At 62.0% G+C, this 12,029-nt stretch overlaps 1 protein-coding gene across 5 annotated transcripts in view; it reads left to right on the forward strand.

Annotated features, from left to right (window-relative positions):
* Positions 1 to 9,368, forward strand: part of LOC107319936 (forkhead box protein D1-like) — a 26,826-nt gene extending 17,458 nt beyond the window's left edge. For all 5 annotated transcript variants that reach the window (XR_004308415.1, XR_004308421.1, XM_032446588.1 and 2 more), the window contains exons 3-4: positions 7,589 to 7,918; positions 9,174 to 9,368. Coding sequence is in view for 3 of the 5 variants with exons in the window: in XM_032446588.1 (XP_032302479.1) it covers positions 7,664 to 7,918; positions 9,174 to 9,353 (435 nt within the window). In the remaining 2 variants the exon portion in view is untranslated. The remainder of the gene's footprint in view (positions 1 to 7,588; positions 7,919 to 9,173) is intronic.
* Positions 9,369 to 12,029: the final 2,661 nt, after the last annotated feature.

A 12,029-nucleotide genomic window follows, 5' to 3' on the forward strand; every position in this document is an offset into this window, starting at 1 on the left:
GTGGAGATGGGGACCAAGCTGTGCTCCAAAGAGCGGTCAGCACTGCACAGCTGCCCAGGGCAGGGGGGAGTCCCCATCCCTGGGGGTGTTGGGTGGGCACAGGGATGGGGCACTGGGGGACGTGGTCGGTGGGATGGGCTGGGGTTGGATTGGGGATCCCAGAGGTCATTTCCAGCCTCAGTGATTCTGTGACACTTGCAGCAGGTGTGAGCTCTGTGCAGCCCAATCTCTATGGGGCAGCGCTGGGTACCAGCTGGGTCAGGCTGGGCCATGGCACTGCCACACTCCATTGGATGTGGGCTGCACTGCCGCAGGGCTGCACTGCTCTGCAGGGACACAGAGGTGCACGCTGAGATGCAGTTGGATGTGCAGGAATCTAATGCTCAGCTTTACGTGTCCTTGGGCTGTGCCACCTCCATAGCTGAGTTCATGCCCAGCTGTGCCCAGCAGTGCTGTGGGCAGCGAGAGGCAGCAGCTGTGCATGCATGTGGCCTCTGAGCTGTGTGTGTGGGGCCGGGTCTGGGCTCTGACTTGTAGGGTGGCAGGAGGCTCTTGGCTCACAGTTCCATCCATCCATCCATCCATCCCTATGGGTGTGACCTGCAGCAGGCAGCACCTGAGCATGGGATGTGGGAGCCCACGAGGTGCACAGGGCCCTGCACGTGCTGCCGAGAGCGTGCAGCCACAGTTACCAAGGTGACCGTGTTAAGTGATGTTCCTATGGCTACGTGGCTACGCACCGCTGGTGCTGGAGTTGCTGTGTGGGGGTGCAGAGCCCCCTGATGTGGTGTTCCCAAATGAGGCTGCTCTCATCACAGCCATCCCCCCACTCCACCACTTTCCTGGTGCCGAGTGGTTCTCAGTGCTGGGCTGCCCTGGGCACGGGGCTCTGTACACCCAGAGGGCTCCCCCTGCCCGGCTCCCCATGCCTGGCAGGGAATTGGACACTCCTTTGGGATGGGAAAGGAGCTCCTGGGGCTCCCACCGTGGCATCCTGGAGCCCTTTGTGAGCCCTGCCTGCTCCATTGAGCTGCCCACGTGGCACAGGGAACCCGCAGGTTGGGGCAGTCAGTCCTGCATGGTGTGGCCCAATGGCTCCAACTCTGAGCCTGTGCTGTGTAAGGGAAGGGCAGTCAGGGAGGAAGGACTGTGGTCCTGATGGGAACTGGGACAGACACAGCGGGGGCTGTAGGGCAGCATTACCCTGAGCCTGGAGGTGCTCAAAGCCAGACTGGAGAGAGCCCTGGGCAGCCTGAGCAGGTGGGGGGCACACAGCCCATGGCAGGGCATGGAATCAGAGCTGGGAGGGACAACACTGGGACACACGGTGCCTGGTGCCCCAGGGCTCTGCAATAGGATCCCCTGCAAACTGCCCTGTGGCCACTGCTCCGAGCTGGGGTGGCTCAGGGTTCCCTGCTCCCTCTGCTGAGCTCTGGGCACAGGAGAGCCCGGCATTGCCGGGGATGCTTTAATACAGTGCTGGGTGCTGCTTCTCCTGCTGCCCCCGGTTGGGGTCTGCACCTCTGTCACCTTGAGGAGGACAGCACCGGAGTGATGGAGTGTCCTGTACCCATCTGCCCATCCCCAGTGACCCAGTAACCCCGGCAGGCGGAGAGAGGGAAAATCTATTGGCAGCAGAACTGCCCGTGGAGCCTGGAGGACGCTGCAGCCACCGCAGGGTGATCGATGAGCCATCCCCAATCCCTCCCCTGTTTCCCTTCTCTCCTCATTTGCTCAGTGCATCGGTCTGGGGCTGCTGTGATGGTGCTGCTCTGCTCCCACCACCCAGCCAGGCCCAGTGCTTTGCTCAGCCCATCTCTGTACTACCTCCCTGGGCAAAGGAGGAGCTGGGAGCTCTCCTGGGTGTGCTGCCATCCCTCTGCTGGGCGCTGAGAGCTGCCCTGACAGCTGAGGGCTGGAGGGGCTGTGATGGTGCTGAGCTCTGTGCCAGCCCCTCTGATTGTGGTGGTGGGAGGCTGGCTGAGCTCACTGCCCTGCTCTGTATCACAGCATCAGCCAGAGATCATAGAATGGCCTGGGCTGAAAAGAACCACAGTGCTCATCCCATCCCAACCCCCTGCTGTGTGCAGGGTCACCAACCAGCAGCCCAGGCTGCCCAGAGCCACATCCAGCCTGGCCTTGAATGCCTGCAGGGATGGGGCATCCACAGCCTCCTTGGGCAACATGTTCAGTGCGTCACCACCCTCGGGGTGAAATCTTAGTGTAAGCTGCCTGTCTGCAAGGAATGTGCAGACACCCCGACAGCTGGGGGGACAAAGTGCCCACACTGTGCCTGTCCTGCCCCTCAACGTGGGGAGGGCCCGGATGCAGCATGGCCTGAGGATGGGGCTGCACCCAGAGCCTGCACACGCTGCTGCCTGTGTCACCTCTGGAGGATGAAGCAGAGGACGGGGCTGTGCTGGTACAGGCTGCTCGGTGCTGCCTGGCACACAGCATTGGGACGAGGCCATGGCACACAGCCTGTGAGCACGGCCCTGGCACTGCCCCTGCCCTGGGGCTGGGTGAGCAGCCCACATTGGGCTGTGGGACCCCGGCAGCCTCATGGCACGCTGAGCTCTCAGCCCCACGCTGGGGTTAAACAGTGCCATCCCCCTGCCCCCATCCCCCCGTGAAGGCCCAGCCTTCCACAGCGCCCATCGACCGGACTCCAGCTGCAGCTGCAGCCGCCCCTGGTAAATCAGTAACTGGTGTGTGTGTGCGCCAGGCTGAGAGTCCCATGGGCATCGCCAGCCAAGCGCGAGCGGACGCTCCCCGGTCCTTTGAGGTGAGGGCTGAGTCCCCGCGGCCGCCTGGGGGGGCTCAAGGTGACCCTGGGGTCTCCGGGGCCGGGGGGGACATGGGGGTGATGAGGAGCTTGCACAGCACCTGCACACAGCGCTGGGCTCCGTGCTGCCATGGGAGCCGGGCGGCTGCTGGCTCTGGGGGGTGAGCATTGCCTGGGGCTCTGAGGCTGCAGCATGGGGCTGATGGGGAGGGCTGGGGGGTGAGGGGCCTGTAGCTCCATGCTGGTGCAGGTTGTGGCTGTGCTGCCCCGTCCTGGTGCAGATGGTGACTGTGCTGCCCCGTCCTGCTGCAGGTTGTGGCTGTGATGCCCCATCCTGGTGCAGGTTGTGGCTGTGCTGCCCCGTCCTGGTGCAGGTTGTGGCTGTGCTGCCCCGTCCTGGTGCAGGTTGTGGCTGTGATGCCCCAGAGCAGCTCTCTGGGTGCTGCCCTGGAGGAGCTGGGTGCAAACTCAACCTGTTGGTCCTTCCAGCATCAGCTCTACCCCAGGGCACTGGGCCCCTTCCCAGTGCTCCTCTTTGCACCCACCTTGCAGTGATCCCTTGGCAGCACCCTGGGTCTCCATTTATTATTCCTCCTCCCCCTCCCTCCCCATACACCCCTCCCAGTGCTGCACATGTTGCTCTGGAGCACTGTGTCGGGGTGCAGCTCATGGGGCAGAGCTGGGGCACACACAGATCTGCAGACCAGCACCACCAGGTCCCTGCTGCTGGCACGGCCGGTGCTGCAGCTCCTGCCACCCCCCCCAGGAATGCAGCACCTGTGCTGGAGTGCAGCCACCCGCATTCTCCTGTGACCTGCCCTGGCATTAGTGTGCATGGAAACGTCTGCCTGCCCTCCAAGCTCCGTTTCGTGCCTGTGTTGGTACTTGTGAGCTTTCTCTTGGCTTGGGAACATTGCTGCTGCTGCTATGGAGGTGCCAGCTGCTTATTATCCCTGCTTCCTTTCCTCTGCTCCATAGCAGAATGATTGCATGACTGCTGCTTGCAGCAGAGCCCAGCGCTCCCTGTGATGAACATGGGGGTGGTGTGGGTTTGAAGCCCAGCAAGGCACGAGCCGTTCAGGGCTCTCCTTTGGAGCTCTGCTTCATTCCCTGCGTGTGGCCCCAGGGCTGAAGCCCAATTCTGGGCTGGGTTCTGCTGTGCAGGAGGGCACTGAATCAGCTGCTCAGCCTGCAGAGTGGAGCTGGAGTGTGGGTCTGATTGCTGCCTGTGATACTCACACAAACAAAGGGGAGGAGAGGATCTGTGCCGGCCAGCAGATAATGCTGTCACATGGATAGGGGAAACTAGCCGTGAATGTGTGGGCTAGAAATTAGGCCATCGTGCTCCATGATATCAGAGAAGGATCTGAAACAGCTTTCCAGGAAGAGGAAAGAGGATGAGAGGAGGCCCAGAGGACACAAAGAGTTTGGAAAAACAGCTTCAGAAGTGGCCCCTGTCTGCAGCAGCCCCAGCCCTGAGCACAGGGGGAGCAGCCCCATGACTCCATTGTGGAGTTGGGTTTTCACCCCATGCTGGGAGCCCCACATCACACTTCCTGCCCTTCCATACCCTGGGCTGCCTCTTTTCTTCAAGCCCTTTCCTATGGGTCCCAGCACTGTAGGTCCCATCACTCTGGATCCCATCACCCTGGATCCCACCACCTTGGGATGTGATCAGTTGCACTGTGGGGCAGGTTGGGTGATCTCAGAGGTCTTGTCCAACTGGCTTGATTCCATGATTCAGTGTGATTCAATGGCTTTGTGGCACTGGGAGTGATAAAGAGGGGCTGTAATTAGGGGACGGAAGAGGTGGCTGCAGCATCACTGCTTAACCCTTCCCTGCAGCGGGTGTTGGGGTGTCCCAGTGAGCGCCTCAATGGTCTGTCACTGTGGTGCCACGTGTAGCCCACAGCTGAGCAGTGATTTCCTTTGGCAGAAGCGTTTCCGATCTGTTCCAATCACTCTAAAATCTTCCTGAAGGATTTCAGACTCTCTTTGATGGCTTTCAGGCCATGTTTCCCGGCGTTGGGATAAGACTCCCTGGGTTATCATTGTATCATTGCTGAGATTTCAAGTCTTTTTTCAAGATAAGTGATCCCTATCTTTTTCTCTTCAGCAGAGAAGTGGATTTGATAAGAGAAAATGAATGTGAATGACTCTGGAGGCCTGCAATGGAGTTGGGGTGTGTGTGTGGGGGGGTGGCCAATGCATTATTCTAATCACCTGGATCTGAAACGTTATTGGGAGCTGATGAGGTACCAGAAGATTGGAGGGGGGGGGTGTTAAGCTGGGATATTTCTACCAGTTACCAACTGGAGAGTTTGAATTGTTTCATTTCTCCCCCTGGTGAAAAAACGAGGCTTCTTTTGGGTTGGAAGAGCCCTCTGGGATCACAGAGATTGGGAAAGGGCTCTGGGATCCCCGATCCAACCCCAGCCCATCCCACTGCCCACGTCCCCCAGTGCCCCATCCCTGTGCTCACCCAACACCCCCAGGGATGGGGACTCCCCCCTGCCCTGGGCAGCTGTGCAGTGCTGACCGCTCTTTGGAGCACAGCTTGGTCCCCATCTCCACCCTGACCCTCTCAATGCCCCATCAGCCCATCCCCTCTCACCCCAATGCTGCTCCCTGGGATAAAGGTCTGACCTGTGGGGGTGACAAAGGGCACTGACAAAGGGTCGGCAGAGGCCGACCTTCCATGCAGGGCTGCTGGTGCCAGGAGCAGCCCAGCTGTGGGTTTCTCCAGCCATTCCTGCCCCACATGCAGCATCAGCTGCTGACTCCTGCCTTGGTTTCCCCTCTTCCCCCTCTGCCCTTTGTTCCACAGATATTTTTGCCTGCTCCCTTCCTGGCTGCTCGGGCTCCATTGTCTCCTGAGCTGCCGGAGGTCTCAGCTGGGCTCACAGTGACTCACGGCCATTCCATCCGCTTCCTCCCCTCTCCAGCCCCACCTCATCCCCCATGTCCCTGACTCACAGCCCAGAGCCTGGCCTGTTCTCTACAGCTTCACTTTCTCCTTTGCTGCTGATGAGCTGCAGCCCCTGGTCCCAGAGCCACCATCTCTCGGCCCCGTTGTGCTCTCCAAAGCAGTTTCCATGTGCCTTTACCCAGAGCCCGGCAGACCCTGCATGGAGCATGGGCACATCCCACTGCTCCCAGCCCCTCTCTCTGCCCCACTGCCCCGCAGGGAGCAATTCCCAGCCTCTGGTAGAGGTGCTGTGGCACAGGCAGCCACAATGAGACATTGTGGGGTTTCTGTGCTGCTGGGCTGGGGCATAAATTGACACCTTACCGCTGCTTTATGTTTGGGGGTGATTGAAACCGATGTCCCCGTGTGCTCCCATCTGGGTGCACAGACCTGACCTGTGCTGGGGGTGAGGGCAGCCAATGATGCAGGGGAAGCTGCTGAGCCACAGCTCTGCAGTGCTGTGAAGGTGTGGGTGGAAAGAGCCCAGAGATGGGCTGGTTGGTCCTGAGATGTTCTTGTTCATCACCATTGACCCAGGATCCCAGTTCTGGGGCTGGTGCTGCTCTCATGCTCCAGAACCCCTCGGGCTCCTTCCCAGGGGTCCTCCCCCAGGGCTCTGTGTCTCTGGATGCAGCCTCCCCTCTCCATTCCCATCTCTGCTGCTGTGGACGCTTGGAGCCGATGCTGCTCCAGAGGGGAGTGCTGGGGGCCGGGCTGCCCGCAGAGCCAGGCTCTGGCTGGGGCAGGAGGGCAGGAGGAAGCACCGTTACTCATTTCCTGGACAGATCCAGGCCATACCGTAAATCTCTCAGCTCTCAGTGGTTTGGGGGCTATTTCTGTTGGAGGATTGTCATCTAGATTAAAGCCTTGAATCCCAGCCAGCCGTGGACCGGACGCAGCCCTACGCACAGTCCTGCAGGGCTCAGCCCTCATCCATCTGCTGTTGGCAGGGCAGCCCCCGTTCCTGCCCAGTAGTGAGGGCCTGACTGCAAGGAGCTCTCCCTGGCAGGAGGACGGGCAGAAATAGCAGCCCGTGGTGTGGCTGCTTGCATCTCTGCTCCACGTGTGGGTGCTGATGGCTGGCGTGGGGGTGGACTTGGAGGTCCATCATAGCAGATGGGGCAGAAACTGTGGGCACAGGGGGTGGTGTGGGGATGGTTCGGGGCACACACGTGGGTGATGGCATGGAGAGAAGGCAGCCGATGGGTGCAGGAGCAGAGCCGGCCCCAAAGGCTGGGATGGGAGCTCTGCCCCCAGCGCTGTGCCCGGCCCAAACGCTCCGGGTCTGATGTGAGCTCTGTGCTCTGAGTGCCCCTGTTCTATGGTGGGGCTGCCCGCTCCCTCTGCTGGGATGAGGAGGGGTCACTGCCATGGGATCGGTGCCCACCCTGGCACCTACACAGGGTGGGGGGTGGGGGTTGGCCCCTTGCTGGGAGGGGGCCGTTGGTGGGGGTCCCCATTGAGGTGGGGCATCCCCAGAACATCCTTGGGATGAGGGTTACCCTGTGGGGTGGGGGTGGTCCTGCTCAAGTCCCTGGGCTTGAAGACCCCCACTGGGGGTGTCCCTTGTGAGATCCCCATCGTGGGGCGTGGGAGTGGGGTCGGGTTCCCCACGGAGAGCCCCGAGATGGGAATCCAGTTGTATAGCCGGGGGTTGGGGGCGTCTTCCCTGCACGGGGGGGTTCCTGTGTGCCGGGGGGGTCGCCCCGAGATGGGAATCCCGTTGTTTAGCCGGGGGTTGGGGGGGTCTTCCCTGCACGGGGGGGTTCCTGTGTGCCGGGGGGTCGCACGGGGGGTGCACGGCTCGGTCCCCGCTCACCGCCTGTTTCCCGCAGGGCCCCCGGGGGGGCTGTGAGCGCGGCCCCCGGTGCCGGTGCCGGTGCCGGCCGCCCCGCCGCGCCGCACGGAGCATGCCTCTGAGCCCCGCCGGCAGCAAACATGAGAGCCCGGAGTCGCCGCCACCAGAACCGCCGCCGCCACCGGAGCGACAGCCCCGCGCCTCCGCCGGGGAGCCGGGCTCCGTCCTGCGGGAGGACACGCGCCTGGACCCGACCCGCGGCCCCGCCGGGCCCCGCTCCCCGAAGCTGGCGGCCCCGGCGCGGATGGAGGAGCCCGCGCCCGGCGCCATCGTCGTCCGCATCGGCATCCCCGACCTCCAGCAGACGGTGAGTGCGCGCCCGGCCCCGCATCGCAACGCACCGTATCGCATCGTATCGTATCGTATCGCATCGCTCCCTGCCACGACCCGACCCGCATCGCACCGCGCCCGTCCCTGACCCCCCGCCCGGCCAACTGCTCTGCGCCGCGGCGGGGCCGGCCGGGTACGGGGCCGGCAGGACGGATCCCGGTGCTGCCGGTGCTTCCAGTGCTGCCGGTGCTGCGCTCCCCCTTTCCCCGCATCCCGCAGAGCCGCGCAGTGTCGCACCCTGTCCCCGCTGAGCTCCGGGGCCGGCAGCGCTCCGCCAACTGCCCGGGTGGGGGCACGGGGATGGGGGGGAGGGGGCGCAGCTCCCTGTTCCGTGGGTACCGGGCGGGAGCTGCGGTGCTGCGGGCATGGAAATGTGACGGATGGTGCGGAGTGCCCCGGTGAGGGGACAGCAGTGCGGCACGGGGAGTGTCAGCGGACGGAGCTGATGCTGTGCGCCCTGCGGGGCTGAGACACAGCGGGTGGTGCTGGGGGCACAGAGGGAAGCGAGCAGCCCGTGGTCAGGGCGGAAGGATTGCGGTGACTGTGGCTCTAATGAGGGCGCAGCGCTGGGGCAGCAGTTGCCTGGCGAGGGCAGGAGGGGCTGAGCTGCCTTTGGATCCGATGGGGGCTGCTCCGCCTCTCTGCAGCCGGGAGCAGCGCTCTCAGGGACCGGCTGTCAGCTCCCCGTGCAGCCCGGCCACACCGGCTCCTCCTCCCTCGGCCCCGTTCCCCTGCCCACAAGATGAAGCGAGGAGGAGCCGGTCCCCATCCCGCTGCAGCTCCGCTGTGTGACACAGCGCGGCACTGGGCCCGGGGGGGCCCTGCAGGAGCTCGCACCGGTGTCCATCTCTCTGCCTCCCTGTTCCATGGGCACTGTCTGCACCACACTCACTCCTGGTCTGTTGGGGTTTGTGCTGGGTGCTGGGGTCAGCCTGGACCTGGTGCTGGGGCTGCTGTGATCCTGGGGTCGGTGCAGTGCTGTGCTGTACCCCCACCTTTCACTCCCTGCAATGCTGTGCTGCATCCAGGACTGTGCAGACCCAGGTCCCCGAGCTGTGGGGGCTGTGCCATGCAAAGCGCAGCATCTTGCCATGCATGAAGTGGGTTTTCCCATCCCGTATCTTGCTCCCCTGTCGATGCCTCTCCAAGAGCTGATGGAACGTTTCAGGGCTGTGGGAGCCAGAAGAGCCCCTGGGGCGCTCTGATGCTGAGGCCTTTGTTCTGTGCCGTAGGGATGTGGGGCAGGGCTGCAGACAGGAGCACGGCACGGTGCCATCTCAGCTCTGGGCTCCAACGTGGCAGCGGGACCAGCCCTCGAGTTCGCAATTCGAGCTTCCCGGCTCTCCTGGAACTGTCTACGAGCGTCTTTTAGGTTCCTTTGCGACTCTCCATCACTTCCTTTGTGTAGCTGAAAGCCTTTGAAATCACCCTTAGTGGGTTCCATTGTTATGAGCGCATCCCCACCGCGGGCGGTGACCTTGTGCCGGGGGGGGGGGGGGCTCTCTTCAGGCTCTGGGCTGTTTGCGTCCTGATGGCAGGTCAGGCTGCGGGTTAAACACTGCGAGGAGCCCGCAGTGGTGCGCAGTGTGGGAATGGAGGTGAAGCTGCTCTGCAACCGGGCAGGGGCTTGAGAGTGACCCCTGGGGGACGGGAGGGGGGATAGGAGGGATAGGAGGGACAGGAGGGATAGGAGGGATAGGAGGGACAGGAGGGACAGGAGGGACAGGAGGGACAGAGCACTGCGAGGCGTTCTCCAGCTGCAGGCACAGCTGCATGGGGCAGGGGATGGGGCAGGGGATGTGTCCTTCTGCGGGACAGAAAGCAGAGGGGCTGCACCGGGATGGGGAGGCTGCAGAGCTCAGTGTCCAAAAGGGGAGCCCTCTTCATGCAGTGCAGAAGGAACTGGGGCATTCCCAGCTTCACAACCCAGCAGCAAACCCCCACCGGGCCCGCGGTGAGGAGCCGTGCAGTGCCTGCAGCTGTGTGTGCTGCACTGAGCTCCTCCGGCCTGCAAAGCTTTGCTGCTCAGCTGGCTGTTTTTGCAGCACCCTACATTTCCTGTCCCTGTTCCACTCTCTTCCCACCAGCGTTTTGCAAAGCGTTTCCTTGATTAAGATCACAGAGTGCTGTGGTTTTGCCTGGCGGCTGCTGTGGGGGTGGGCACTGCTGAGACCCCCGAGGCTGAGTGGAGCTGGGGCAGCTCACAGCTGTAGCCCAGCAGTGGGTAGAAGGGCAATTACTAGTGCAGGAGCTTGTGCTGCAGGGTGGCCCGTGGGCTGTATTGCAGCTGGGGAATGGCTGCATCCTGAGGAAGGATGTCCTGCAGTGAAGCATCCTTCCTGCACCGGGGGCTGTGCTGGGGGGGATCCTGCCCTGTGTGATATGGGGGGATCCCACCCTGTGTGATATAGGGGGGGTCTGGGGTGTTGCTGTGCTGAGGGATGGAGCTGCTCGTCCTCCCCTGTGGCTGCAGTGGAGGCTCTGTAGTTCTCCTTCTCAATCTGGATACTTCAGGATAATATTTTCTGCCTTGTTATCGCCTTAATGCAAATGAGGAAAGAGCTTGAAAAACAGCGCACAGAACATTGATTCGACTGCTAAGCCGAGGGAAACCGAGGAATAAATTTTCCTATTATAAAAGAAAGAGAGGCAAACTCTTCCTGGACTTCTGCCCAGCCGGGGCTGAAGGTGAGAAGGAAGGCTGAGGATTGGGGTCGTGTTGGGCCATTTCTGTGGGGTTTGGTGTGAATTCAGTGTGGTGGGAGCACAACTGAGCGACTGCGGGATGCAAACGGCACCAGCTGCACCTGCAGGGTGAGGTGGGATGTGGTGGCTCTGAGCTGTGGCCAACAGATGTCACTGCCCCACTGGGCTCCCACCGCCCCTCTGAGCCCCCACTGCCCAGCTGAGCCTCCCACCATCTGACTGAGCCATCTGCCTCCTAGATAAGCCATCCTCCACCCAGCTGAGCCCCCGATCACCTATTGAGCTGCCCACCGTCCTGCTGAGCCACCGCATCCCAACTGAGCTGCCCACGACCTGTCTGAGCCATCCCCCACCACCCTCATGAGCCTCCCACTTGCCAACTAAGCCCTCAGTAACCAATTGAGCTCACCCAATTGAGCCTCCCAATTCTCAACTGAGCCCCCACCACCCAACTGGGCCCCTACCAACCCAATTGAGTCCCCACCAACCCAATTGAGCCCCTACCACCTACCTGAGTGTTCTACTGCCCAGGTGAAATATCCACTTCCCAACTGAGCCTCCCATTTCCCAGCTAAGCTCCTATGACCCAACTGAGCCCCCACCACCCAGCTGAGCCTCCTACTGCCCAATTGAGCCCCCAGCACTCCACCAAGCCAGCACCCCCACCCTACTAACCCCCCCTACCATTCCACTGAGCCCCCACCACCCTGCTGAGCAACCACATCCCAAATGAGCTTCCCACTTTCCCACTGTCCCACTGAGCCCCCACCACCCCAATGAGCCCCCACTACTCCTCTGAGCAGCCCACCACCTCACCGAACCACCACGACCCCACTGAGCAACCATGTCCCAAATGAGCCTCCCACCACCCAACTGAGCCCCCCCCCCCCCATTGGCAGCATGGGGCCATGCAGTGCTGCCCGTGCCCATGGGGAGCCTTGGTGCCATCCTGCAGGGTGGGCTGGGGGTCTGCGTGCACCTTTGTTGCTGGGGTCTGGATGCTGCAGAGGGTCTGTGTGATGAGGGACATTGGGTCTGATCGGGTTGTTTGCAAAAAGGAGTTGTTTTGTCTGCAAGTAAAAGGCCCTTTTGTGCTGTCTGATGCTCTGCTTCCTAAAGGACAAGCAGAGAAGTGGTGGAGGCTGTAGGAAATACCCGTGGGCACATTGGAGCCAGGGAGTGCCACTGCTGTGCTGCTGTGTGCCACTATTTCCCCTTGTCCCTTGACTCCACCAAGGAGGGTAGAACTGCTGAGCTTGTAGCAGAAATTGGGATGGAAAGGATGAATGAAACCATCCTTCGTGCACGTAGTGGGCTGCAAATCCAGCAGTGGGGATGGTAGTGAAAATCTGCCTCTGTGTGTGTGTGTGTGTGTGTGTGTG

This window comes from Coturnix japonica, chromosome 1, assembly GCF_001577835.2.
Source record: "Coturnix japonica isolate 7356 chromosome 1, Coturnix japonica 2.1, whole genome shotgun sequence".
Taxonomy (NCBI): domain Eukaryota; kingdom Metazoa; phylum Chordata; class Aves; order Galliformes; family Phasianidae; genus Coturnix; species Coturnix japonica.